The sequence below is a fragment of the Oryx dammah genome, unplaced genomic scaffold (assembly GCF_014754425.2).
Source record: "Oryx dammah isolate SB20612 unplaced genomic scaffold, SCBI_Odam_1.1 HiC_scaffold_13, whole genome shotgun sequence".
Lineage (NCBI taxonomy): Eukaryota > Metazoa > Chordata > Mammalia > Artiodactyla > Bovidae > Oryx > Oryx dammah.
In genome coordinates, this window is record NW_024070197.1 from 1,947,954 (window position 1) to 1,970,653 (window position 22,700).

The 22,700-nt window shown below is 46.5% G+C and overlaps 1 protein-coding gene across 3 annotated transcripts; it reads right to left on the minus strand.

Annotated features, from left to right (window-relative positions):
• Positions 1-10,793: 10,793 nt before the first annotated feature.
• Positions 10,794-22,500, minus strand: ZNF582 (zinc finger protein 582). Of its 3 annotated transcripts, none has more exons than XM_040251788.1 (5): positions 22,240-22,500; positions 20,295-20,380; positions 18,771-18,897; positions 18,455-18,550; positions 10,794-12,238 (listed from the first exon to the last, which is right to left on the minus strand). In XM_040251788.1, exons 2-5 carry the CDS (start codon positions 20,301-20,303, stop codon positions 10,917-10,919), a joined length of 1,554 nt encoding a protein of 517 aa, XP_040107722.1. In that variant the 5' UTR covers positions 20,304-20,380; positions 22,240-22,500; the 3' UTR covers positions 10,794-10,916. The 3 variants fall into 3 exon arrangements, with proteins under 3 accessions (XP_040107722.1, XP_040107724.1, XP_040107723.1); XM_040251790.1 differs by having other exon boundaries at positions 20,278-20,380; positions 22,240-22,499; XM_040251789.1 differs by lacking the exon at positions 22,240-22,500 and having other exon boundaries at positions 20,295-20,993.
• Between the last annotated feature and the right edge of the window lie 200 nt (positions 22,501-22,700).

Genomic DNA, 22,700 nt, shown 5'->3' on the forward strand with positions numbered 1-22,700 from the left:
GCGCCTGCGCAGCCTTCGCTCACCCGGCCCCCTTGGGCGCGAAACCACGACCCCACGGGCGACCGCGCACCAGCGTGGCCGTTACTCTCGGGCACCTGGCCCCGCCTCCCTGGGCGGCAGGCCGCCTGCGCGCTCCGTTGCCAAAGCGCCTCCCCGTCCCATGCCTGCGTGAAGCCTTGTGAAGAGGAGGGCACCCCCTGCCAGATAAAAGCAGTCCAGCTCGTTGGCACACCCGGACACCCCCAGGCCTGCCCTCGGCCGTCGCCCCCGGAATGCTAACCCCCGGCGGGCCGGGCCGCCGCCGCCTTCTAGCCCCCCGGCCCACGTGGGCGAGGCGGCGCCCGCGCACACTGCGGCTGCGCGAGCTCCCAGGCGCCCCCGCGGCGCGCGGGCCTCGTTTGCCGGCGGGCCCTTCGCGTCGGGCGGGCGGCCGGGGCACCTGGCTCGCGTTCGCGGGTGTTTCCGAGTTCTCGGGACGTTTTCCTCTGGCCGCCCGGGCTAGTGCGGCGTTCTCAGGTTAGGGTTCCCGGTGGGCAGCGGGGCGGCGGCCGCTGTTCGCAACCGCTCGGGGGAGGGTGGCCCGGGCGCTCGGCGCTGTGCCGGCCGGGCGGCTGGGTCTTTGGCTTGGGCTGCCGCCCGAATGGGCGAGTACAGTGTAGTGCGGGCGTTAGCAACATATCGGCGTTGATGAAAGAAACTCGTGTGTGTGTGTACACGCATGCGTACGGCCTTGTATGATTAAAGTTATATTACTTGTATTTTTGTTGTTCCGTCGCTAAGTCTTGTCCGACTCTTTGCGACTCCGTGGACTGCAGCACTCCAGGCGCCCCTGTCCTAAACAATCTCCCGGAGTTTGCGCGAATTTATGTCCATTGAGTCGGCGATGCCCTCCGACCATTACTATGCTGACTAAGGTCCGTCCAGTCAAGGCTATGGTTTTTCCTGTGGCCATGTATGGATGTGAGAGTTGGACTGTGAAGAAAGCTGAGCGCTGAAGAATTGATGCTTTTGAACTGTGGTGTTGGAGAAGACTCTTGAGAGTCCTTGGACTGCAAGGAGATCCAACCAGTCCATTCTGAAGGAGATCAGCCCTGGGTGTTCTTTGGAAGGAATGATGCTGAAGCTGAAACTCCAGTACTTTGGCCACCTCATGCGAAGAGCTGACTCATTGGCAAAGACTCTGATGCTGGGAGGGATTGGGGGCAGGAGGAGAAGGGGACGACCGAGGATGAGATGGCTGGATGGCATCACGGACTCGATGGACGTGAGTCTGAGTGAACTCCGGGAGATGGTGATGGACAGGGAGGCCTGCGTGCTGCGATTCATGGGGTCGCAGAGTCGGACACGACTGAACTGAACTGAACTGAATGAATAAAACTATGGATACTTTGATACATGTGTATTTGTAATACTTTAGAAGAGATAATAGTTATGAAAAAATACTGGGGTTTAAACAGTATCATGAAAGTCATCCACTGAAACAGTAGTTTATCTAGTCTATGGTGAGATGTTTTCTGCTGGACAACATTAAGACTCAGTGCCTCTGCATTTTTTTGGAGGCTGATTGCGAGGTGCCTTCTGCCTAGTATATGTGGTGGTGGTGGCTTCCTCGCTACGTCGTGTCTGACTCTTACGACCCCAGGGACTGTAGCCTGCCAGGCTCCGTTGTCTCTCAGATTTCCCAGACAAGAACACTGGAGTTGCCGTGTCCTTCTCCAGCAGATCTTCCCGACCCAGGGATGGAACCCGTCTCTTCCATCTCCCGCCCTGTAGGCGGATTCTTTACCGCTGAGCCACCAGGGAAGCCCCAACCTAGTATATGCCATATACTATATGCTTTTTAAATTTAAACTCACAGTTAGCATGGAGAAACATGCCTGGCTTTCATAGGCACTTCAGTGGTTAGGACTCTGAGCTGTCACTGCTGAGGGCCTTGGTTTAATCATTTGTCAGGGAACTAAGATCCCATAGGTGTGGTAAAACAAAAACCTTACGCGAATACCCTGTAAAATCTGTCCTCGGCTAGCATTTGGTCAACTCTGGAAACTTTAGTTTTTCCTTTTTAGGAAGTGAAGTTCATCTAAAATTTGAAACTTTTATCAAAAATGTGAAGCGTTGAACCTTATTTTGAATGCCTTTTATGTGTGTTAATACATCCTCATTTTTAGTACTGTAGAATGCTTTTACAAAATTTTTAAGTGCTTATATTCTCTTTTGAAAGGAAAGGCTTCAAGGTTAATAAAACCTCTGTTTAAATTTCAGTGAACTGTTTTCTTCTGTGTATTGGTAAGTTATGTTCATTTTCTAGCTTCTCAATAGGTCTCTGGTTCACTTACAGTTTTCTTGTCTATAAATGCATTTAAAGTAGTAACTTTTTGAGTATGTTTATGGCCACACTCCACAGGTTTTGTTTTATACTGCTCTCATTCAGTTCATTGTGCTCTTGTTTCACTGAAGGAGAAAATACTAGGTAGTAACATAAATATTATTCTGTGAATTTCTAATTTATTATATTCTTATCTGAGCCACAGCCCTGTATGATTTGTTTGAAAGTTCTCCATACTTTCCTCAACTTGATAAATGTTTAACTGTTGTTTAAAATGCCTGGTGTTTTATTCAGTGTGCATTTTCTGATGCATAATAAATGAAGAATGGGGATTTTAAATGCACAATACGTTCTTCAAATATGAATTTTCTGATTAAAAGAAACTTATGACTAAAGAACTTTCCACACACCTAACATTCACAGGATTATTTTCTCTTATGCTTTCTTTTATTTAAGTTAGGGTTAGCTTAGGCTGACTTCCCTGGTGGCTCAGACAGTAAAGCGTCTGCCTACAATGTGGGAGACCCCGTTTCAATCCCTGGGTAGGGAAGATCCCTGGAGAAGGAAGTGGCAACCCACTCCAGTATTCTTGCCTGGAAAATCCCATGGACAGAGGAGCCTGGCAGGCTACAGTCCATGGGGTCACAAAGAGTCAGACACGACTGAGCGACTTCATTTTCACTTTCAAAGGGCTTCCAAGATTTCTCCACTTCTTTGGTTGCTAGCCAGCCAGCGTGAATTTTCCAGTTGCTAATGATTGATAGGTAGTGTCTAGAAGCTTTTCTACATTATTATATTAATAGGGTCTTTGATGAATGAATGAGTGTGATGGTGCTGAATATGCTGATAAACCTAACATGTAAACCAAAAAGCATTTCCACATTTGCCAAGGTTAAGAATGAGACAGGAGAAGTCTTTCCTTCTCTTATTTATAGGGATTCTCTATGGCATACGTTCTTAAAGTTGAGAAGATGAGTGCCTGAAGTCCTTCCCACATTCCTTTCATTTACTGGGAATGAATTTTCGTGTGTTGAGTAAGCTGTGAGCATTGACTAATGGCTTCCCACATCCCTTGCATTCTACGAATGTGGCTTCTCACCAGTGTGAATTATCTGACGTAGCTGAAGCTGTGAGCCCTGCCTAAAGGCCTCCCCACATTCATGACATGTTTAGGGTTTCTCACCAGTTTGGATCCTCTGATGCTGGGGAAGATGTGAAGGACCCAAAGGCCTTTCCATATTCCTTACATTTATATGGCTTCTCACCACCGCGGGTTCTTTGGTGTTCATTAACTTGTGTGGTACCACTAAAGGCCTTTCCACATTCCTTACAGACATGGGGCTTTTCTCCAGTGTGAAGTCTTTGATGTTTAATAATCAACGATAAGTAACGAAAAGCTTTTCCGTATTCAGTACATTGATAGTGTTTTTCACCAATATGAGTTCTATGATGGACATTGAGTTGTGAGGGCCGAACAGGGGTTTTCCCACATCCTCAGATTCATAGTGTTTCTCACCAGTATGAATTCTCTGATCTACAGAGTGAAACAGAGCCAAAGGCCTTTCCACATTCTTCACAGTCATAGGATCTGTCCCCACTGAGTTCTCTGATGAGGAGCACTGCGACCGTGATGGACAGCCTTCCCACACTGCTGACATTCCTAAGCTTTCTCACCAGTATGAATTTTCTGATGACTGAGCAGAGAGTTCTTCTGCCATGACCTTCTCTACATTCATTACACACGTAGCATCTACTTCCAGGTGGAACTTTGTGAAGCAGGTTACGGGATGTTTGCTGCCGCAAAGTGTGTTTCTTCATGGGTGATTATGACTGGATTGGAACTTTCTTTCTGATTTCCGTGATACATCTCAAATGTGCCTTTACATTCCCAGTCATCTTGGAAACTGGAATTCTCAAGATCTTTGTAAAATTTTCTGTTTTCTCCCATTTGGACACCTGATCTGAAAGATAATGAAAAAGCAGAGACGCTTGTTTTAGTCCAAGGTCAGTTAGAGCTTCTTTAGTAGAAATAGTTTGAAACTGAAAATAATGCTTATGAAGAAAGCACGCTCCCAATCAGGAATCCAGGAATTCCTGTTCTCCAACCCCCCCGAGTACCTGCTTCAGCAGGAAGGATCCAGCCAATCAGTGATTCATATCTGAAATATTGAGGGGGATCGTAGGTGGGCTACTGTTAAAAGGTGGTGGTAGTGACGGTGAGCCAGCCTTTTCTCTGGAATTCGGTGTCCAGGCACTTCTGGCAGCAGTGGTGGTGGTTTCCTCATCTTAGTCTCTGAGCCCAGATCATGGCCGAGGCAGTGTGTACTTGGAGGCGCGTCTCTGCCCTAGTGTGGCTGAGGGGGCACCACTTCTGGCGACTTGCTGTTGCCACATTAGACGAGGCATTTCTGGAGACCTGCCTTAGAGCCAGCTCCCGTAACCCTTCTAACGGTTTTATAAGCACCCATTTCCCACATTTTGAATCTTTAAATATAATCTTAATACTGACCTTAAGAAACTGGGGTGGAGGGGGGGGACACAGGATTTTAGGAGAAGATAAACCAGGTTATTAGGAGCAACCCTTCCACTAAAAATGTGTTTTAAAAATAAAACTTACACCAAAAAATCTTTGTCAAAGGTTTGGGGAAAAAAAATAACTCAGAATTAACAGGCAAAAGTCTACGGAAACTTGTGCTCCAAAGCTCGAAGAGTACTGAAGCTGGTTTGCCCTGAGTACCAGCCCTAATTTTGTTCAGATCTCCTGTGTATATGTTGTCTTTTTTGCCCAAACACGTCACCTGGTGTCTTGGTGCATTTGAGCTGCTAGAACAAAATATTAATGCCACAGACTGGGTTGCTTATGAACAAAAAATTTCTCACAGTTCTGGAAGCTGGGAAGAATTCTGAAATCAAGATGCTGACACTCAGCAACCAGGAAATAAATTCTTACATTGAGCCACCATATTTTGGAGTCTGATAACAGCAGCTTAGCTTAAGCCCTGAGACAAAGTCAGTCTAAAATCATATGTGAAAGGAGCCTCGTTTTCTCTGTAAACCTTTTGAGAAAAAAGTTTAGAAGGAACAACTCTGGAAGCCAACCAGGTGAGCTTCCCCCCACCTCTTAGGCCGCTGTCTCTTCACCACCAACAGTTACTCCCTTTTTTGCAACAGTCGATCACACTTGACTTAGAATTGCGAGACTTTCCATGTGAAAAATAAATGGAACCTAGTCGTGCAATTGGTATCCAAATGCCCAGTCCCTTGAGGGGACATTGACAGAGGAGGGTAACGAGCATGGCTATGCCAGTCAGGAAGGTGATGTTTCAGAAGTAACTCAAGACTTGTTTCCAGCTTTACAAGGCTCAAACTGTTGCTTCCGAAATCCAGTCAAACTCTTTAGCGGTTCCCTGGAAAGTCAAGTTGGTGGAATCATGATGCTTAGATGACAGGTAATGAATTCTGAGAGTAAGATCTTAACCAACAGCTGAGACGCCTGTCCTCCAATTTGTACACATCTCTCCCTGTGGATACGTGCAGGAGGAGGAGGAGGGAGTTAGCCACCCATACCCACTTGGCTCCAGTGGACGTGATGGCTACGTCTTTGGGGCTATCGTGGTATGGAAAAACTACCATGTTTAGACTTTGAGAGCTGAGTGACCACATGACCTTGAGGGGAAGGGTAAATTTGCTACATAAAGGGAAAGGGCACTATAGAAAAATTGCTCAGGGTTAATTGAGTTAAATTATGTAAAGTGCTTATTATGGTATAGTGCCATATATATATAAAACCTACACTATTATGTTACAGTGCTATACACACACACACCTTCCTCAGTTTACTATGGGGTGATAGCCTGATAAACCCACTGTAAGTTAAAAATAGTCGAAAAAGCATTTAATAATACACAACCTACTGAACATCACAGCTTAGCTTCACCTACCTTAAATGTGCACAGACCACTTACATTAGCCTACAGTTGAGCAGTCATCTAACACAAAGCCTATTTTATATTAAAGAATATCTGATGTAACTTACTGACTCCTGTATTGAAAGTGAAAATCAGAATGGTTCTAAGTGTATCTGTTGCTTACCTTTCTGATAGCCTGGCTACCTGAGAGAACTTGCTGGAGCTGGAGCTTCTTGCTGCTGCCCAGCACCATGAGAGCCTCATGCGGCATGTCACTAGCTCAGAAAAGGATCAAAATTAAAAACTCAAAGTGCAGTTACTACTCAATGAATATCACGTTCAGTTCAGTCGCTCTGTCGAGTCTGACTTTACAACCCCATGGACTGCAGCACACGAGGCCTCCCTGTCCATCACCAACTCCCAGAGCTTGCTCAAACTCACGTGCATCGAGTTGGTGATGCCATCCAACCATCTCATCCTCTGTTGTCCCCTTTTCTTCCTGCCTTCAATCTTTCCCAGCATCAGAATCTTTGGGTTTGCATCAGGTGGCCAAAGTACTGGAGTTTCAGCTTCAGCATCAATCCTTCCAATAAATATTCAGGACTGGTTTCCTTCAGGATGGACTGGTTGGATCTCCTTGCAGTCCAAGGGACTCTCAAGAGTCTTCTCAACACCACAGTTCAAAAGCATCAATACTAAGGCGCTCAGCTTTCTTTATAGTTAAGCTCTCACATCCATACATGACTACTGGAAAAACCATAGCTTTGACTTGATGGACCTCTGTTGGCAAAGTAATGTCTCTGCTTTGTAATATGCTGTCTAGGTTGGGAAAAGTTGGCTTAAAGCTCAACATTCAGAAAACGAAGATCATGGCATCTGCTCCCATCACTTCATGGGAAGTAGATGGGGAAACAGTGGAAACAGTGTCAGACTTTATTTTTTTGGGCTCCAAAATCACTGCAGATGGTGACTGCAGCCATGAAATTAAAAGACACTTACTCCTTGGAAGGAAAGTTATGACCAACCTAGATAGCATATTAAGCCAACAAAGGTCTGTCTAGTCAAGGCTGTGCTTTTTCCAGTAGTCGTGTATGGAAGTGAGAGTTGGACAGTGAAGAAAGCTGAGCACCGAAGAACTGATGCTTTTGAACTGTGGTGTTGGAGAAGACTCTTGAGAGTCCCTTGGACTGCAAGAAGATCCAACCAGTCCATCCTAAAGGAGATCAGTCCTGGGTGTTCACTGGAAGGACTGATGTTGAAGCTGAAACTCCAATACTTTGGCCACCTCATGCGAAGAGTTGAATCACTAGAAAAGACCCTAATGCTGGGAAGGATTGGGGGCAGGAGGAGAAGGGGACGACCGAGGGTGAGATGGCTGGATGGCATCACCGACTCGATGGACATGGGTTTGGGTGGACTCCGGGAGTTGGTGATGGACAGGGAGGCCTGGCGTGCTGCGATTCATGGGGTTGCAGAGTCAGACACGACTGAGCGACTGAACTGAACTAGGTTGGTCACAATTTTTCTTTCAAGGAGCAAGCATCTTTTAATTTCATGGCTGCAGTCGCCATCTGCAGTGATTTTGAAGCTCCCCAAAATAAAGTCTGTCACTGTTTCCACTGTTTCCCCCTCTATTTGCCATGAAGTGTTGGGACCAGATACCATGATCTTAGTCTTCTGAATGTTGAGTGTTAAGCCAAAATTTTCACTCTCCTCTTTCACTTTCATCAAGAGGCTCTTTAGTTCTTTGCTTTCTGCCATAAGGTTGGTGTCATCTGCATATCTGAGGTTATTGATATTTCTCCCAGCAATCTTGATTCCAGCTTGTGCTTCATCCAGTCCAGCATTTCGAATGATGTACTCTGCATATAAGTTAAATAAGCAGGGTGACAGTATACAGCCCTGAGGTACTCCTTTCCCAATTTGGAACCAGTCTGTTGTTCCATGTCAGATTCTAACTGTTGCTTCCTGACCTGCATACAGATTTCTCAGGAGGCAGGGCAGGTGAAGGTGAAGTTGCTCAGTCATGTCCGACTCTTTGCAGCCTCATGGACTGTATCCCACCAGGCTCCTCCATCCATGGAATTTTCTAGGCAAGAGTACTGGAGTGGGTTGCCATTTCCTTCTCCAGGGGATCTTCCCGACCCAGGGATCGAACCCTGGTCTCCCGCATTGCAGGCAGATGCTTTACCGTCTGAGCCACCAGGGAAGCCAGGTAAGGTGGTCTGATATTCCCATCTCTTGAAGAATATTGCATTCAAGCCACTGTAAAGTGAAAAAAATCCTAAACTGGACCATCCTAAGTTGGGGGCTATCTATACATACAGAGATAGAGGTATCTGTATCTGCATATAGCTCTATCAGATCTGTTTATCTCGATGTCAATCAGTAACAGTCTTTCTCTAAACACACAGAGACCTTCTCCTTGAACTAACTAGCTAGGCTTCTCCAGGCCCTCAAGGCTCCAATCTCAGGTTCTGCTCTTAACCCACTGAGTCCAGTTTTACAGGAATTCTGCTGGGTCAGTTTATCAAGACTCCCCACTCCTACCCCAACCCTTAACATCTTTTCACTCTCGACAGCCTTCAGCAAGAATCCTATTAAGTCCATTTAGCCAGATTCTCCCTCTTATCTTCGACGATTTGTCTTTGTTAACTGCACATCCAGTAATTCCCCACCTTGCTCTTTGACTATAAATTCCCACTTGTTGTATTTGGAATGGAGCCCAGTTTTGGACAACGGCCTCTGGCCCTGTGGCAATAATTCTTGGGTAAAATTTGCCTTGAGAAACTAGATTCTACCCAGTATTGGTTTTCCTTGTCAATATTTGGGGGAAGACTCAGATATCATGGATAATCCACACAATTACAATCTTCCTAGGGAAAACGCAAATTAAAAAAAAAGACAAAATTGCCCACAGCCGTAAGTGGTTTCTGGGGTCTATGGATCCTATGTCAAGAATCTTCAAGAAGGCTGGGATCCGTTTGGGGCTGGACACGGGCCCCACTTTCGTGGTTGCTGAGAAAGGTAGTGTCGAGGCAGAAGAGCTAAGACTTGCTCATCCCTCACCTCCCCCGAACCACCAAATACCCTCCCCACCACCCACAAAGAGCTCTGACCCAGCCCTGGGCTGAGTGGAACGTTGACTCGCACACATATAAATAAATAATCGCTCTGAGACAAAAACCAAGCGAGGGTTCCTAGTAAGTTACTCAAAAAAGTAGATACTTGCAGGCCACCTTTACCAATCATAATAAAGTAAAATTTGAAGCTGATCATTTAGAATGCTTTCAGCTGCAAGTTTACACAATATTTGATTGAAAGTAAGTTAAGCAATAAAGATTTATTTTTCTTATATAACACAAGCATCAAACAGACAGTTCCATATTGGCCCTGTAACTCCGTGGTGTTAGGGTTCTGGGTCAGCCTCTTTGAGGTCCTCTCTTTTCTGCTCTTGGTTCCAAGATGACTGCAACAGCTCCAGGCATCAGGTTCTCAGAGAAAAATGTTTAAAAGCAAGAAATGAAAGAAAAGGGAGTCTTCCTAATATATCTGTCTCTTCCGAATGAGGACGGTCTTTCCCTGAAGACCCTGTAGGTCCCTAGGACACACTGGCCATACACTGGAACGGACGGGCCATCTTGAGCTGCAAAGGAGGCTGAAAATTGGCATCTGACACCTTCAGGCTCTAAGACAAGACACAGATGCCACCAATAGAATGGGAATTGGGTATGGCTGCTAGGTAGGCAACCAGCCTGTTCTGTCTGTGACAAGTTATAAAAGATAATCCAAACAAACAACCTGGAAATTAAGAAACAGTCTTCTAAACTTAATTTCCCTTGGATCAGAGAGAAATAAAAACTGGGATTATTGTAGGATGTGTGCTGAGTCGGCTCAGTTGTGTCCGACTCTTCGTGACCCTGTGGACTGTGAGCACGTCAGGCTCCTCGGTCCATGGGATTATCCCGACAAGAATCCTGGAGCCAGCTGCTGTTTCTTCTTCCAGGAGGTCTTCCCGAGCCAGGGCTGGACCCCGAGTCTCGCAGCTCCTGCACTGGCAGGTGGATTCTTTACCACTCAGCCACCTAGGAAGCGTCAGGAGAGGGTGCAGGGCAGCTGCTTCCTGTTTCCTCACTTTCTCCCGTTGTTTCCTACTGTCTATCATCAGGGCATTTGGTATTCTCTTTTCTGGCTTCTTAAATAGTACATTTAATATATTTGAGTACTCTCTTTCCGGTTTTCATGTTCACATGCACTTAAAGGCATAAAAAGTTCCCGAGTGGCTTCAGCCACATCCCACAGTTCTCGGCGTGTAAAACTCTCCTTCTCTGTGTTTTCCTCACCCCCAGTGCTAACTGCATGATTTAGTTTCTTGTTAACCCAGGAGTAATTAGGCGTGTTTTGTTTTGTTTTCGAATTTCCAGGAAACCTCACTTTTGACTATTGTTGAAATTATTACTCTCTGGTGAGAAAATGTAACTTTGGAATGTGTTAAGAGACAAAATTTTCTCCAACCTTTCTGTCTTAGACAATCATGGTCTAAAAAAGTTGCACCCATATAATTTTTCTTCAATATGAACTTTATTACTCAGGATAAAAGCAAGCTCTGAATAAAGGAATTCTCACTTGCATGACATCCTTCAAGCCTTTCTCCAAGATATAAAGAGTAAGTTGTGATTAGCCTAAGCTAATGGACTCTTCCCATTCTTTCCATTCATATGATTGCTTGCTAACATAAATTCTCTGATGATTAATAAGGGGTAAGTGCTGATGGAAGGCTTTTCTACATTTATTAAATTCACTTGTGTTTCTATATCATGCATTCTCTGATGCTGAACGGTAGCTGAGTCATGATTTAAAGTCCTCCCATGTTCCTTGTATTCATAGGGCTTTTCCTCAGTATGAATTACCTGATGTTGAATCAGTTGTGAGCAGTGGCTAAAGGCTTTCCCACAGTCCCTGCATTCATATGGCTTCTCACCCGTATGAATTCTGTAATGTACAGTAAGATGGGAGACCCGTTTGAAAGCCCTACCACATACCTTACATTGGTAGGGTTTCTCTCCTGTGTGAACTCTCTGATGTTGCTTAAGTTGTGAGCTCACCCTAAAGGCCTTCCCACATGCCTTGCATTCATAGGGTTTCTCACCGGTATGAATTCTCTGATGTCGAATAAGAGTTGAGCCTTGATTAAATGCCTTCCCACATTCTTTACATTCATAGAGTTTCTTGCCAGTGTGAATAGTCTGATGTTGAATCAGCTGAGAACGATGACTAAAGGTTTTCCCACATTCCTTGCATGCATAGGGTTTTTCACCAGTATGAATTCTATAATGCACTTTAAGATGTGAGATCCGATTGAAAGCCTTGCCACACTCCTTACACTGATAGGGTTTCTCACCAGTATGAATCCGTTGATGTTCAATCAACTGTGAGCTTCGACTAAAGGCCTTTGCACAATCCTTACATTCATAAGGCTTCTCACCAGTATGAACTCGCTGATGTTGTATGAAATTTGAACCAGAATTGAAGGCCTTCCCACATTCCTTACACTCATATGGTTTCTTGCCAGAATGAATATTCTCATGTTGAATTAGTCGTGAACCGTATTTAAAGGCCTTCCCACATTCCTTGCATTTATAGGGCTTCTCATTAGTCTGAATCCCTTGATGATTAATAAGGAAGTCCTCTTGCCAGAAGTCTTTTGTACATTCGTTATATCCACAGGGTTTTTCTCCGGTATGAATTTTCTGATAAAAAGTAAGGGGTGCTGGCTGGTCAAAAGTGGGTATTTCTTCATTCTCGATTAGCATTCGACTCAGATGTCCATCTGGACTTCCCTCTTCCCTGTCAGAATGACTTCTGCACTCCCAGTCATCTTGGAAACTTGAGCACTCAAGACCGTAACTGGTAAGGGTTTCCAGTATCTCCCACGGGGGTGACTGTACTCCGTAACTCTGCTGCTTTGGAGAGAATACCTTAGCATCGCACCTGGACTGCAGTACTGAAAAACAACAAAACAAGCATGTGTGTGGTTTTTTTCCTTTTCCAGAAAAAGGAACTTCTGTAGTAAACATTGGAAAGTTGAGACTCAAGATAATATCTGTATGCTCTTGAATGTGATTAAGAATTTAGAAAATGGACAAACAGAGCAGAGAAAGAGGAAATACCATAAGTTGAGGTGAATGAGGTAATCAGAGAAATCATTAAGAATAGTTCTAAAATGTTAACGTGGAGGAGAATCACTGGTGAACCATGGTTTTGAAAAATGAATGTTTCTGTGAAACCCTAGAAGAGACAAACGTAAGAGTGACAGAAAGCAAGTCATTTGTGGCTTGTGGCTAGCGGGTACGAACGACTGTGTGGGGAGGAGCACAAAGGAACTTTTCAGGGTGATGAAAATTTATCTTGTCTGTGGTAGTGGTCACATTAGTGTATACTTTTGTCTATAGTCATTAAAATATGCTTAAAATGCAGGCATTTAGTTTGCTGTAAATTGCACATCAATAAAGTAGATTTTTAAAAACGATAGAGAGGACTGACTAGATACTTCTCTGGCCAGAGGAATGAGATGGTGCATCTGTGTGACGGGGTGTGGTGGACAGCACGGCTGTCTTCACATGTCCAGTGGCAGACACAGCAGTGGTCTTCTGCTGTGGCGCTTTCTGTCCCTGACATTTAGCTGAACACCACAGCTACAGCTAATGTCAGCTGGACCAGTCTCTCCTGGACTTTCCTGTTGCCTAAAAGTGACCTGGGGAAAAGGAGAGCCTTGTTCCTTGTTTGGAAGATTAGGCCCAAATTGAATGAGGTGGCCTCTTCCAGAGCATATTCTTTGCTGGTTATTCAAACTGCAAGGAAGGGCTGAATGGTGCCGCTGAACTTGATTCCTGTACCTGGTACGTGATTTCTACTGCAGTGGCCTGTTTCACTGCAATCATGGAAATCAGTCCCGTTTGGCTAATAAAGAATCGGTTGCTGCTTCATGCAGGGAACTATGGGGAAAGTAAATGGGTGCTTTTGAATGTGTTCATAAAGTATATGAGAAGGCCAAAGAGGACTTTATCGGGGGCATGTCTACTTCTTATGGTAGCATATCAGAGACCACTATTCATTTGTTTTTTGTGTGAAATTATTAAGCAAAAACTACTGAAATAAAAAATTACTTTGACAATACAGATGAAAAGTTTTTAAAAGAAGTATCAATTTTGTGGGAATGATGCTGCTGTTGCCTCAAAAATTTGTACCACAACCATAGTGTATGCATACACATGAAGTTGTAATTATAAGACTATGTGAAAAGATCAGACACCATGTTTCGTTGTTCAAGAGGGAAGCTCTCTTTATGGGTCTCTGTACTGTGCTCTAAGAGCTGTGGGAAGGCGGAGTCTAAACACTGCCATTGTAATGACCACCTACGCATCCGTGGTCCATCTACTCAGTGGTCAGCAACATCTGGCCACCATCGTACAAAGAAGGGCAACCGAAAGACTGCAGTGGGCGTGGACTATTAAAGCCAGCCCGGTGGACAGAAGAAAATGAGTTTGGGATCATGTAACTATGCCCAAGTGGAAGTCTGGTTTTAGGAATTAAAGTGATACATTATTGGTGTTCTGGGCAATGTGGAAAAAAAAAAAACAGAACAGCTGTCTCTCAGGACATGCCATTAAAGGCACGCCTCCCTCCAGACTGCTGCGTATGCTCTCAAGACAGCTGACACTGTTTAGTTTTGTTGAGTGATGGCAGTCAGAGTACAGTGTTGATTCCATGAGCACTTTTGCACTCATCTAAATTAAGCCATCTCTAATCATATATTGTGAAGTAACTTTACAAAGATAGTACTGATTTCCTAACTTTTAGCTTCTCTTCTCCTTGTAAAGTTGCAAAATAGCAAAAATGATAGTGAGGTCCTCTGTATTATTTTTACATTTTCCTCACAAGATCTGGTACAGTTTTTTAATTTAGCATTAGTAGATGCTGTTTTTGATAACCAATGAGGTAATGTCTAAAAAGCTTATGGATAGTTTTAGCAGGTTTTGTTTTGGTTGATTTCCTCACAGGGAACCTTAAAGGATCCCGAATGGCCAAAACAATCTTGAAAAGGAAGAACAAAGTTGGAGGCCTCTCTCACTTCCAACTTCAAAACATGTTAAAAGAGCTACAGTAATCAAAACTGTGGAACTGCCATAAAGGAAGGTATTTACCCAGTGGAACACAATGGGGACAGCAGAAATAAACTCATACACATGGTCAAATGATCTTTAACAAGGGTGCCAAGGCCACACACTGAGGAAAAGACAAGCTCTTCAACAAACAGGGCTGAGGAAACTGGATATCCACATGCAAAAGAAAGCAGGACCCCAACCTTACATTAAATAAAATAGCTCAAAATGGAGTAAAGACCTAACCCTAAGATAGGAAGCTCCTAGAAGAAAACAAGGGAAAAGCTTCAGGACACTGCATCTGACAGAGATTTTCTGGATATGGTACCGAAAGAGCAGGCGCCAGAAGCAAAACCGGACAAACGGGAACATCAGACCTAAAAACTGCGCACCAGAGGAAAAAATCAACAGGCTGCAAAGGCAACCTACAGAATGGGACAAAACATCCACCAATCATGTATCTGTAGAGGGTTAATATACAGACAATATAAAGAACTAAAACGCAACAAAAATAACCTGATTTTAGAATGGGCAAAGGATTTGAATAGACATTTCTCCAAAGAACACATACAGATGGCCAACAGGCATGAGATTCAGTATTCAGAGTTTGGTATTAGGAAATCTATTCATATAATCCATATTTTATAGATTTAAAGAAAAAAACTTAATAAAATATGAAAAAGTAGATGCTCCTTTAAGCAAAGAAAATATCTCTATGTCATTCCTATGGCTGATATTATGCTTAATAAAAGTTACTAAAAATATTCCTGTTAAAGTCAAAAACAAGATTAGTATGTAAAACCCCTCTTAATACTGTTCTGGGGGTACTACATAATCAGCATCCTAGTCAGGCAAGAGAAAAAAACCTGTAAGATAGAAAAATGTAAAAACATCACCATTTGCAGATATATATATATATAATATATATATAATCAAATGCTTGGAAAGCTCAAGAGTTACATAGAAAACTGTCATAAATAATGAGAAAATTCAATAAATTGGGTCAGCTGCAAAATTCATCTGAAGATGTGACTAGCTTTTGTCATATTAGAAAATAACCAGTTGGAGTATAATATGGATGAATGCTGTATTAATCCATATTATAGATTATGCCATTTTCAACAGCAATAAATATAAACTACCTAGGAATAAATGTAATAAGACATACAAAATCGAGGAAGAAAATGTGAAAATCTTCATCAGATATGGTCATAAAGGAAGGGAAAAGCCTGTCATGTTCTTCAATAGGATAAAATCAGTTTTCTCTTAATCTATAAATTTACAGTGATTACAGTAAGGAAAAAATGCATGATTTTTTTGAAAGCAAATATTCTGATTCTAAGGTTTAGATAGAAACGTAAATGAGAATAGCCAGGAAAACTCTGAAAACAAGAATGAAGAGGGACTAATACCAGATATATAAGACAGTTAAACTGTTAATAAACTAAAACAGTAACGGTATAGACACATGGTTAGAGATTAATGGGCTACAAGAGAAAGTCCAAAAATAGATTCAGATATGCAGATGATACAGCCGATGGCAAAGGTGGCTTTATACAGTAGTGATGGGGAGAGAAATTGATAAATGCCGCTTGAATACCTGGATAATCTGGACAGTAACGTGAAATCACAGCTCACGGTAGGAAAAATTCAATATGGATAGTCAATTTCATTGTAAATAAGCTAGAAAAAAATCACAGCCGACTCCTAACCTTTTGAAAGGGTGAACTTCTCTTTAAATACGACAGAAACCCACAGGACAAAGAAGTAAACAAACTGAGCACCTCACACTCTCTGTCAAAACTCAGATGGAAAAGCGAAAACCCGGCCTGTGGAGTTCTCGGTGCGGTAGGTGGAATGCCAGCCTCCCCGAGACGCCCGTGCCCTCCTTCCCGGAGCCTGAACCCGTCAGGTTACAGGGCAGCACACGCCGCCCCTCCCCACGCGCATCCCACACCTGACCTCACTCACGCCCAGGGGTCACGCTTGCTGCTTAACTTCGCACTTAAAATTCTCTTACACACACACACACACCCCCTCGGGAACATCTGGTGATGTCTGGAGACATGCTTGGCTTTACAACCGAGGGGGGGCCGTGCACAGAATGGCAGCCCCTCTTCCCGCCTCGACCAGCTCCCGACAAAGAATTACCCCACCGCTGAGGCTGAGAACCCCCCATCCAGAGCAGGAGCGCCCCCGGCAGAGGGCAGCTGGGGACGAAGCCTCCAAACAGGGATACGCTCGATGCGCCGGAGCCGGCCTGCGTGGACTCGCACTGTCCGCTCTCGGGCCCTACGGCAGAGCTGAGGAGCTGCGACGCAGACCGGAGAGCTGGCAAAACCGGAAAGACGTCCTGCCCGGACCTCGGAAGCCATCCGCCGAACTCTACGTGAATGGAACAGCGAGAGAGGCTGGAGTGGCTGTACCCGAGCAAGCAGCGTGGGGCGGTGCGAGACGGGATCGGGGCGGAGGCCCTGCGGCCGGCAGAAGTGGCCGGGATGCTGAAGGCGTCCCATTCGGCACTGTCCGCCAGGGCAGCCCCTAGCGGCTCATGGCTGCTTGGCATCTGAAGTGTGGCGTGGGCAGCTGTGACGTGGAATGTTACTCTTCATCTTAGTGACAAGTTTTCGTTAAAAGCCACAGCACAAATGGCTGGTGGCTACCTACCGACATAGAGCCTTCTAGGCCGTGGGATAGATTCGGGCTTGTCTCTTGAGTGAGACAGGAAGCCGTGGGCAAGCTGTGAGCAGAGATGTAATACCCCCTCGCTGAAGACTGAGAAGGACTTCCCAGCTGGCACAGGGGTACAGAATCCGCCTGCCAGTGCAGGAGACACAGAAGATGTGGGCCCGAGCCTCGGGCCAGGAAGAGCCCTGGGGTAGGAAACGGCAGCCCACTCCAGTCTTCCTGCCTGGAGAACCCCAGGACAGAGGAGCCTGGCGGGCCACAGTGCGTGGGGCTGCAGAGAGCCGCTCACGACTGAGCGCGGACGAATACACATGCGTGCGCACACGCACACACCCGCACACACAGAGGAGCCCCCTCCAACACACACACAGGAGCCACACACAGACACACACGTGTAACAGTGCTGTTTGACATCAGGAGACGTGCGCACAGCACGCACTCACACTCTGGCCGCCGCGTGGAGACCGCCCTGCAGTGGACAAGAGTGGACGCAGGGCCGGGGGAGGGGCCGCTGCCGCTGCAAGTGGCGGGGGACGCGGGCGGTAGCGGTGCTGCTCGTCGGTGAGAGGTGGTTAGATTCTGGGTCTGTTCTGAGGGAGAGCGAACAGGATCTGCTGACAGACTGCACACGTGGGTGAGATGGAAAAGTCAGGGACGCTTCAGCAGTTTTTGGCTTAAGCAAGTCGGGCAGAGCCCCCCAGTACTGCTGTGCAGAAGAAACGGGGACGGGTATACCTGTCAGGAACGACCAAGGACTCCCTTTGGGACGTTAGTTCCAGGTGTCTGGTGGACATCCAAGTGGAGCTGACAGGATACAGCTATCGAGTTCAAGCGAGAAGCTGAAGCTGAAGGCAGTAATTCGTGATAAAGAACTTTCTCCGGGGATGGAACCACTCTGTATCTGCGCTGTCCAGCAGAGGAGCCACTAGCCACAAAATAGCTACTGGACAAAGGAACGTGTCGAGTGCAACTGAGGTACTGAATTTTGAAATGGATGTAACTGTAGGGAATTCCCTGGTGGCCCAGTGTTACGACTCCCATGCTTTTACTGCCGAGGGCCTGCGTGCAATATCTAGTCGCGGCACGAAGATTCCACAAGCCTGGAGGCGTAGCCACATAGTGAATTTAAATTTCCGTGGCCACGTGCGGCCAGGGGCTCCTCCTCAGCCAGCACAGGTGTGAACGGTGTGGATCGCGCAGTCCTGGAGAAGGCCTCGGGGAGCAGACATACACAGCAGAGGCCCAGGTCCGAGCCCGGGTGCTCCAGCTTGTACTGAAGGCGAGCTCCAACTCAAAGTGCCTGCCTCCTCATCAGCCCACTGGGCAGTCCACCACACTGCGTTCTCTCTTCCCACACATGCCTCACTCACCTGGGCACAGGCCTCCTGTCGCCACTTCCTCCACCGTCCAGGGCTCTTTGCCTTGCTCCAGGAAGGAGATCACATCAGGTTTGGAAATGGCAAGACCTGGACGTAACAGAAAAACATGCCAGCCGGTTATGCTGTGGGGCCTCAGAATTCAGATCCAGGGTTAACAAGCAGGGCAGGCAAGAAAGGCTAAGGGAATAGGAGAGTCACATGAAGGTCGGGACAGGTGCAGCTTCAGGTCAAGGAGCTGCCCTTTAACCACTCAAAAGACCCATGTGGCCCCAGGTAACCTCCAAAGTAGCAGACCGCACCACCTTACCCAGTGAGACCATGTTGCTATAGGTCTCCAACATCACGTCTCTGTACAAATCCCTCTGAGTGGGTGCCAGCTGTTCCCATTCTTCTCGGGAGAAGACTACCGCCACATCCCTGAATAAGTCCGACCCCTGGAACAACAGGCAGGTATGCTATAAGCATATTTCAAGGAAACATTTGTCAATGGGGTGAGAGGTGATGGAGGAGGTCTCTGCAGGAATGGGGTGTCCTGGTGAAAACTAAGGCTGGGGCCGGGGGCACCTACAGGAAAAGATGAGCACAGGTGAAAGAGAGGTTCAAGTATTCTTGAACTTTCCTTTTTACTACAAACCAAAGCTCGTGTACTCGGGTCTCGGAGGAAAATTAAATCCAGCCAAATCGAGTCTTCCCGGTTAGGGCAGTGTAGTCAAGCATACTGCCCACCCTGTGCTTGGCACGCGATAAACTCTGCGTGAGGCCTGTCATCTGTACTTCTATGGAGTAACAGGAATAGAACCCAACAATTTGGGGGTAGTCTTAACTCAAAATATTTTATTAAAAGAAATACTTAATATCTTGTGCATGCTCAGTCGTGTCTGACTCTTTGTGACCCCATGGGCTGTAGACCCCAGGCTCCTCTGTCCATGGACTTTTTCAGGCGTGGTTTGCCATTTCCTCCTGAGGGGAATCTTCCTGACCCAGGGATGGAACCCCCATCTCCTGCATTGGCAGGTGGATTCCTTACCACTAAGCCACCTGGGAAGCCAGGTGTTTTATCTTAGAAAACAGAATTTCCGTTTGTTAAGAACTGCTTGAAGACATAGGCTCATCATTATATGAAAACATGTCACACAAATTTCTCCTTATGGGAAAAATCTTGAATGATGATTACTTTTATTAGCTGCATAATTCATTATCAAGTGAAATAACTGATTCAACCATTCTTTTATTTTGGATGCAGAGGTCTCTCAGGCCTTTCTGCTCTTTCAAAACTGTGACTATCCAGATCCGGAGCAATGCACGCATCTAACTGATTGTCTTACAGTCCCAGCTCTGCCCTGCGCTTGCTCTTAAGCTGAAGAAGATGGAGGAGAATGACTGAGATTCAAGTGCTCTGTTCAGCCTCAAACTGGACCTTAATGTGGGCATTTAATCTCTTAGATGCCCAGATAAACTTCAGTTACACACCCAACTATCAGTACAGGAGATGGTGACCCCACACTGAAATTGAGCCCAACCAATACCAACTCCCCGGATTTTGTGTGTGTGATCTCTCATCAGTAGTCATCTCCATTTCATCAAATCTCAGTTCTTGTAAGGGATGTTCTCATTTTATATAAGGAAATGGATTTCTTCTCCCTCTGGCCTCCCAGCAGAATACCAAGCCATCAGAAGACATAGAATGCTATACAGAACGAATCCACGTGGGCACTGGTCAGTGTGGATGGGCCAAGGGGAGGGAACCTCTGAGAAGCAGATTCTTGGATGGAACCCCGGTGGGAAACTTCAGGATAAGGAAAACAAATATTTACATGATTTGAAAACTCACGAGGGACATGACTGTCAGGATTTCATGGGCTGCTGCGTCCTCCTCTTGGTTTGTCTCCTGGGGAAGGGCAGAGTCCTGAGATAGACCTGAGGGGGGAAAGAGCAATCATATGAGAGGCCAGGCTTGCCTCACAGCTCCCAGAAACTGCGCAGGGACAGTGCCCACCTCTCCTCCCACTCCCCAGTGACAGGGAGCCTTTCCCAGCTCCACCTTGGCACTGATGCAATCTGAGGTGGGGATGCACAGACCTGGTCCAGCGACAGAATCGGGTCCCTGGGACAAGGAAGGCTGTCCTCGGGCCAGGGAGCACAGCCTGCCTGGTCTGCTCAGTGAAACCTTCCCAGAGCCAAATCCTTTAACACTCTCGTGCCCACACTGTAACACCTTCAGCGGTCTCCCTGGCTCTTAACCTAACTTTATAATTAATAAAGAACCCTACAGCCCTACCTAATGTTTGGCAGGCACCATTTTGCAGACCCTGCCTTGAGTCAACAGATGTTTGCAGTGGGCAAATTAGATGGGGCAGCCCCAGTACTCCACCATAAATAAGCCTCTGCACAGAGATGTAAGTGAGCGAAGCTTTGGGCACAGTATTTGCTGAAGAACAGAATCAAAATTAGTACATAACAGTTCACAAGTAGGCGAGTGGTTGAATCATATAATGGATGTCAAGCAACTATCTAAAGTCACGTGGGACAACATCAACCCACAAATATGTTTGCAACTGGATCCTTCAACGGCATCCCACTCCAGCACTCTTGCCTGGAAAATCCCATGGGCGGAGCCTGGTAGGCTGCAGTCCATGGGGTCGCTAAGAGTCGGACACAACTGAGTGACTTCACTTTCACGCATTGGAAAAGGAAATGGCAACCCATTCCAGTATTCTTGCCTGGAGAATCTCAGGGACGGGGGAGCCTGGTGGGCTGCCATCTGTGGGGTCGCACAGAGTCGGACATGACTGAAGTGACTTAGCAGCAACATTCAGCAATAGAAGTCAAACCCACCCACCTACTGACAGACAGGCTAACACCACCCCCCTTCCCCCCAAAAAACTAAACTGGAATGGAAAACATCCAAGTATTAAGAATGATGCCATCCAACCACTTCCTGAGTTCATCAGTAAAACAGTAGTATTTTATAAAAGAGCTTAGGACATTGCCCAACATGTAACAAATATTTAATGTGTAAACGGAATAATGATTTTGTTTAGTCAATAACTAGTGTACGACTCTTGCAACCCATGGACTGTAGCCCACCAGGCCCCTCTGTCCATGGGATTCTCCAGGCAAGAATACTGGAGTGGGTTGCCATTTCCTTCTCCAGGGGAATCTTCCCCAACCAGGATCGAACCCGTGTCTCCCACACTGCAGGTGGATTCTTTACCCCTGAGCTATCGGGGAAGCCCACTGTTCCTTAATATCACGTAGAAGGACATTTTCCTTATGACAACTTTCTTTAAAGCATTATTTGTATTCGCTGTAACTATTTCATTACAGGGGTGGCCCGTGATTTACTCAGCCATCTTCCCATGAATGTACCATGGAAGTGAAAGTCGCTCAGTTGTGTCCAACTCTTTGGGACCCCACGGACTATACAGTCCGTGGAATTCTCCAGGCCAGAATACTGGAGGGGGTTGTCTTTCCCACCTCCAGGGATCTTCCGAACCCAGGGATCGAACCCAGGTCTCCCGCATTGCAGGCGGATTCTTTACCAGCTGAGCCACAAGTTAAGCCCCAATGGTTGGGCAGATTTTGAACAAGACCCTCTAAAATGTTTCCAAGTCGCTGCTTGTAAATTAGGTTCCAAATTTTCAGGGGTCTTCCAACTCTCAAAGTCTCATGAGACAAGACTTCACCCCAGATTTTTATAGGGATGCCTAAAAAAATGCAAAACATCCATAAGCAAGCACTTTCTGGGGGCCGAGACCCCCAACAGGCACACCCACCTAAGGGGTCCGTGGACCCGGGCTATGAGCCCTGACGGCAACAGGGGGCGACGGCAGGGCGCGCCGCGAGGGCCGATGGGGAGTGTAGTCCGGAGCCCGGAAAGCGGCAGACCGACGGCCACACGCGACGTTCCGGTCCTTTCCAGGCCCGTGACCCGCCCGGCCGCAGCGCCCAGTCCGGCGCAGACCCCGGGGCCCCTGGTGAGCTCCGGAGCCCCTCACCTGCCAGCCCCTCTGGTCCAGGTGGCCCCGCGGCCCCGGGGGCGCTTCCTCGTCCGCACCAGTGGGCTCCGCAGCCGGAAGATGGCGCAGACGCACAAAGCCCTGCCGACGCCGCGTCGCGGTTGGCCCGGCCCCGCAGTGTCTTCTGGGAAACGTAGTCTCCGGTCCTCCAGGCTGGCCCCAAGAAGGAGACTGCGTTTCGCGAGGCTGCGCGTGGGCGGGGCTCGCGCGTGGGTCGG

Bases quoted from the DNA above. Each gene is read 5' to 3' on its own strand.
- ZNF582 (XM_040251788.1), bottom strand. The intron at 18,551-18,770 runs GTAAGGTGGTGC...TGTTACGTCCAG, and splicing joins TAGCAACATGGTCTCACTGG to GTCTTGCCATTTCCAAACCT. The intron at 12,239-18,454 runs GTGAGTGAGGCA...GTTGTTTTTCAG, and splicing joins GACAGGAGGCCTGTGCCCAG to TACTGCAGTCCAGGTGCGAT.